At 44.3% G+C, this 6,000-nt stretch overlaps 1 protein-coding gene across 1 annotated transcript; it reads left to right on the forward strand.

Moving 5' to 3' along the window:
- Window positions 1-3,825: 3,825 nt before the first annotated feature.
- On the forward strand, window positions 3,826-5,472 carry LOC109910560 (somatostatin-1A-like). The gene is made up of 2 exons (XM_020509773.2): window positions 3,826-4,097; window positions 5,031-5,472. The coding sequence occupies exons 1-2, from the start codon at window positions 3,954-3,956 to the stop codon at window positions 5,235-5,237; spliced, it is 351 nt and encodes a 116-aa protein (XP_020365362.1). The 5' UTR covers window positions 3,826-3,953; the 3' UTR covers window positions 5,238-5,472.
- The last annotated feature ends 528 nt before the right edge of the window (window positions 5,473-6,000 follow it).

The following is a 6,000-nucleotide window of genomic DNA, read 5'->3' on the forward strand; positions in this document are numbered from 1 at the left end:
GCACAGGGGTCGCACCAATAAAGGTAATACCTCACATCTATCAATGTTGAAATTTATTGGGCTTCATGTCAATTTCCTACCTCACTGTGTTGTACTTTCATGTCCTAAACCCTCACACCTCACTGAGCTGTAACTTAGGTTCTTATTCCCTCCCCACTCTGCTGTAACCCTGGATCTTATACTTAGTCTCAATTAGTTATAACACATGCGACCTATACATTACCCCATCACCCTCACTGTGCTGAAATTCTGGGTCTTATAATCTCCTTTATTGCATTGTAATCCTTGATCTATTACCCTCCCTCACTGGTCTGTAACTCTGGATATTATGTGCTTCCACTAGGAACTGTAACATATGCCTTATACTCTCCCTGATTGTGTTATAACCTTGTGTCCTACAAACCACCAGCCCCATTCCTCCTTCAATGTGCTCTAACCCAATTACTATAACCCTTAATCTTGTACCGTTCATCATTATACTGTAATGCTGGGTCTATTAACTTGCACATCCCCACACCCCCACCTCCCACTCAGTGCTATATCCCTGGGACTTATACCCTACCTCACTGTGCTGCACACCTGGATCTACTACACTCACTCAGTGCTGTAACTTCTGTACCTTCCCTTGCTGGTCTTATACTCCCCCCTCCCTCTCTGTGCTGTAACTCTGAATTTTGTACCCTTCCCCATTACGCTGCAATCCAGCCTCATTCAATAATTTGTGCACCCATGCCCCGAGGTGCTCTTGTTCCCCTCTGGAGTTGCATTCTCTATTTTATACTGTTTCTCCGTTCATTCCACCAGAATGAATCGCTTCACATTTTATTGAATTAAATTCGCTCTGTAACGTCTGTCAATTCCACCAGCCTTTCTACGTTTTTGGAACTTCTACACTATCCTCCTCACAGTTCGCAATGCTTTCAAATTGCGTCATCAGTACATTTTGAAATCATCTAATGTACAGAAAAATCTCGATTGTTAATATAGATCAGGAAAATTAATGGTGATGAAACTGATCAACTCGGCCCATCTGATGGCATCACCTGTTTGAAGGTGCCATTCTCTTGGTCCACTCTACAATACAAGAGGTTAATGTCGTATTCCTGCCCGTGTTCGACACCGTCTCAATGTCAAGGTTGAGAAAAATCCCAGTTGTACGACCCCAAGTGAGATGCCTCATTGTCTGCCATTCTAAAATGATGTCCATTTAATGAAATAAGCGATTCATTTCGACAGTTCCTTTCCATTTGAGACGGTTCCAGTTGACTAGAGTTTCCCCTCACTGATCAACAGTTCATTAATCTCCCGAGCCACTAGCACTGCACACTAACGGTGAGAAGACTTTCTGCCTTGCCTCGTGTCAAGATAAATGACATGTGGTATCATAGAGCTCCCTGGCGCTACTACCCGTAACAGGACAGAGGTCCACTCATGCTGATAGGTTTCTACTTATCTTGTCAAAACACACCAACTTGTAAATAACAATTACTGCTCCCTTAATATATTCATCAGCACTCAGTACGCAAGCCGCTTCCACAACCTATTTCTCAAGTTCCTTCCCATTGATTAACAGAAATATCTGCATAATAGGTCCTGGAAATTCCCTTTCACTCTCCCAATTCACTACAGGTACAATGGTTTAAACTAACATTATTCCGGTCGTTCGGTCTTTTGTGAACAAAGTATAGATTTTCCTGATGCGTTGCAAAAGAAACAAAAATTCATTGTCTAGAACATTTCATTTCATTTCTGCTGCCGGGTTGCACAGTGTCATCTGTAAACGAATAATCTCAGTTAATTGCAGTCCCCTCCAGCCATTCTCACTCAGCAGAGAATCTTCCAAAAGTCAATATTAAATAAAATCAGAATAGGCTACAAATAGTTCAGGCAGCGTCTGTGAGGGCAGAAAACTTGCCACTTGTTCATACAGCTACGGTTCAGTGGAAAACTTAACTACAGCTTACAGCAGAACCCAAACGTTGTGGGTTCTTTTGTTTTTACAAAACAAAAATCCAAAAGGTGAACAAAAGTGGACCGACCATCGAGACAGACAGAGGCAGACAGACAACGACAGAAGCAGACAGAGACCGAGACAGACAGGGAGGCAGACAGAGACTGACAGAGATGGAGTCGCAGGCAGAGATAGAGAGACAGACAGAAAATGCAACTCTTTAATCGTGATCAAGTCTGAATTATTGGTTCACTTGACTTGAATTCTCCAATGAATCTTTATCCATTGCCTTGTTCATGCAAATAAGGAAGTGTTTCCCCGGGTAATGGTATATTTAATAGTCAGCCTGGTGCTGTTCTGTTTTCTTGTGTTCGCGCGGAGATACAGATATTTAACATTGTTTGAAGCGATCAGGGATGGCGATATCATTAAAATTATGAAGGGTTGCAGGTTGTAAATCTCAACCAACCCACCAATTCAGTGTAAAAACAAAGTTAAATCTCAAGTCCACTGAGTTCGGTGTTAGCTTTAAGAAGAATACCAATCAGAAGGGATTGTAAACCCACACATAGAACACGGGGATAAAACCACAAAATACTACACAATGATTAGGAAACTAGCAAGTCTTTCCCCAGGAAACAATCCTTTACTGTGCCTCACGTAGTTTCTGCCCTCATAATCTCACACAATTCGCAGCAAATGATTTAGAAGTTGGAATCAGCTATTCTGCCTGTCTCCCCTGATATCCATTTATTAAAATTCAGGCTGAACTAGCTGTAGTCCAGTTCCATCTTGCTGTCTTGTCATAGGCTTTGACTGTCTTGACTATCAGAAATCTATCGAATTCTGCTTTGATTAATTTCAATGAGGCAGCCTGTGCTACTTTCTGAGGAAAAAATGTTCAAGGACTAACGACCCTCTGACATCTTCCATCTTAGTCTTAAGATGGTGACTTCGTTCTTAAACTGTTTCCGAGAGTTATTGTCTCCCTCATAAGTGGAAACATCCTTCGGCATCTCACACATTTTCATCTCTGGATCATTTAATTCTGTAATGAATTGGCCAGCACTCCCCTGGATTATGATCACAAAGTTTACTTGATAAGAATTTGTGCGTTGGAGAGATGTATTCCCTTTTCCGAACGAGCCCTATCGTCACTCCGACCTTTTGGCAGGATCGAATTATTAGTGGAGACCACCTCACATTGAAACCCATCCCTGACCCCCGCACTATGACCCATTCACAAACATCTAAAGAACTGATCAAAGTAAATTCATCCTCGTACCTGTAAAAAGACCCGCAATAAGAACACGGTGACAAAAAAAAAACAGAAATTGCTGAAAAAACTCAGCAGTCTGGCAGCATCTGTGAAAGAAAGCAGAGTTAACATTTCGGCTCCAGTGAACCTTCTTTAGAATCTTGCTTCTAATTTCCAGCATTCGCAGTTCTCTTTTTGTTTAGGTGTTAAGAACACTGGTTGGACGCGGAGATACAGGATGGGCTATCAACTTGAGGAACCATCCGTGTATCATGGCATCAACAAGTCCGAATTCCTCAAGGGAGGCGCAGTATTGAAATGTCAAAAACGGAACTCAAATCATGAAGTTACAGGAAAATGGAACAATTCAAGACTTGACTGAATTGACTGTATTCATTCGTGATGGACATGGCCCAATATCCAATCACAGGAGCAACTGCCAGAATGCGATAAGGTGTCCACATTGAGAGTCCCTGGCCGTTATCTCAATCTTCGTCAGCTTGGTAATGATTTGGTTGGATGATGTGACTGGGTTGTGCGTAAATGCTTGTAAATCTCCTGGGAGCCGTCCTCCTGACGTGGGTTCAGGTTGGGAAAGCGCCTTTAAAAGGAGCTGCCACTTCGAAGAGCCAGTAGGAGCGGAGCTGTCCACTGAGCTGGTGCTGAAACTCGGGCAACTTTCGAAAGCTGTAAAGCCTCTCACTTTCTTCCTTCCCTCGACGAGGTACCTCACTTTGTGCAGTGATGTGGTGCAGCCGAGTTCAGTGCGCCCTCGCCCTGCTCTCCATCGCTCTGGCAGTGCTGAGTGCGGGCGCCGCTCCCACCGCCGACAGGTATCGCGAACTCCTCCAGACATCAATGGCTGGCGCAGAGCCCCGGAGTAAAGCGGTAAGAATCCAGCAACGGGAAACCCCCATGTAATAAAGCGGATAATATGGTTATACCATTTAATTGAAATAGAGCCGAATAAAGGGAGAGACTTATTGCTGAATCTAACCTGATTAGAAAGATGTAATGCCCATCAAATGACGGCATGGATGAGTGAGTTATATTTGAGTTCCACAGATCTCTCGGTTTATAAACCGCTCTGAGCGCGCTTGTTTCGACCGAGAGAGATCACTGAGTTCCCCAGCTCCAGGGAGACAGTACTCTCCCTCTCTCCAGTCGATATCGCCACTCCGGTCAGACTGGAAACCAACGGCTTGCAACTTTCCGCAGTTTTCAGGCATCAGTCCCTCCCTGTCTCCGATCCAAACTCATTTCCTCAGATTGAAATGATAATTCTCTGAGCAGCCTCCAATCGCTCATCTAAAATAACTCTAACCTAGCAGCAAAGAGATGTTGATGTAAATGACGTTAACCTTTCAGGTTTAGATGTTCTGTTTATTAGCGGGAAGCTCAGAACCCACATTCACCAGAATGGCGAGAAAGATAAACGCGCTCTGACTCTTTCTACATTGTATCCGCCTTTCGCTAAACCCTAAGCACCTCGATACCGTCTCATCCGGGGTTTCCTCCTTTTCTCCAAAGACCCGCCTATCATGATTAATTAAGCCCCCAAAACATCCACACGGGATATGAAGGGAGCTGCACAATGGATTTGTTACATTGTGATTTAATTGTCGATTGGGAGGTTCACGGCCTGTTGGAGTCTAGAGATAGGAAATGAGGATAATTTCACCCAGTGGGATACAGGGACTGATGGGCTGACACTATAGTAAAGATTTGCCAAACTATACTTTCAGATCCAGCGTTTAGTGCTTAAATCAGCACCAATTGAGTGGATTTCTCTGCCCTAACTATCCCCTTTTCTTAATGTAGGAGCTGATCAAATACAATCTCGTCCAATTGCTCGCGGAGCTGGCAAACGCCGAGAACGAAGTTTTGGATGGGGAGGATTTGCCGCGGATGGCGAAACAGGATGAGGTACGGGTTGATCTGGAACGATCCGCCAACCCCAATTCGCCCCAGAGGGAACGCAAAGCGGGCTGCAAAAACTTCTTCTGGAAAACCTTCACATCCTGTTAACTCGCTGACACTCCAGAACAACCCGCGGGCCACTGCTTCATCCCAATCACGTACGGTCAGATGCGGCAGCACCAGAACTGTTAATTAAATAATGTAATTGATTACTTGATTTGATTTATTTGACACAAGAGTTTAAGTTTGAATTGTTCAGCAGACCAGTCCTCATTGAAACTAGGTAGGACCGGTTTGATTAAAGAGGCTCTTTCTCATTGAAATAAAATCTTTGAAAGTGGAATATTGTGTTCGTGTTTTATGTGGTGGGAACTGTGGGCAATATACCTGAGTGGGCAGAAACAAATCAAGGTTTCGCGAAGCCCAGTCGTTCTGGGAAGGTACAATGCGCGGAATTAAGCGCTCACAGTTAGAACAATGTGGCCATCAGCTAGTGGGAATCGCTTTGAGTCCCATTCCCGGAATCTGTTTTGTCTTAAGTTGCTCCGTTACCAAGAGGCAGTGACAATCAGCCTTATCTATATGAAGGGGGTTCTACACCAGGTCTTCGTGCGCATTGTGTCTGTTAGAAGCTATATGGGAGAAGACCCACAGTGCAGGCATCAGGACCCAACCGCTTCAATGTAACCAACAATCCACAAAGCGTAAATTTGCACTCCGCAAACCGGCGGCCAGTCTCTCATTTCAACGGCGGTTTCTCTTAAAACCTGCCATTTGTCTTTGTGCCGTTTGCTGCCCAATCTCAGTGCTGTAGCTGGAGGGAAACATAGTGTTCCAGCTGGGGATAGTGTTGCTGGTGGTGGTGAAGGGA

This window comes from Rhincodon typus, chromosome 13, assembly GCF_021869965.1.
Source record: "Rhincodon typus isolate 14 chromosome 13, sRhiTyp1.1, whole genome shotgun sequence".
NCBI classification, from domain to species: domain Eukaryota; kingdom Metazoa; phylum Chordata; class Chondrichthyes; order Orectolobiformes; family Rhincodontidae; genus Rhincodon; species Rhincodon typus.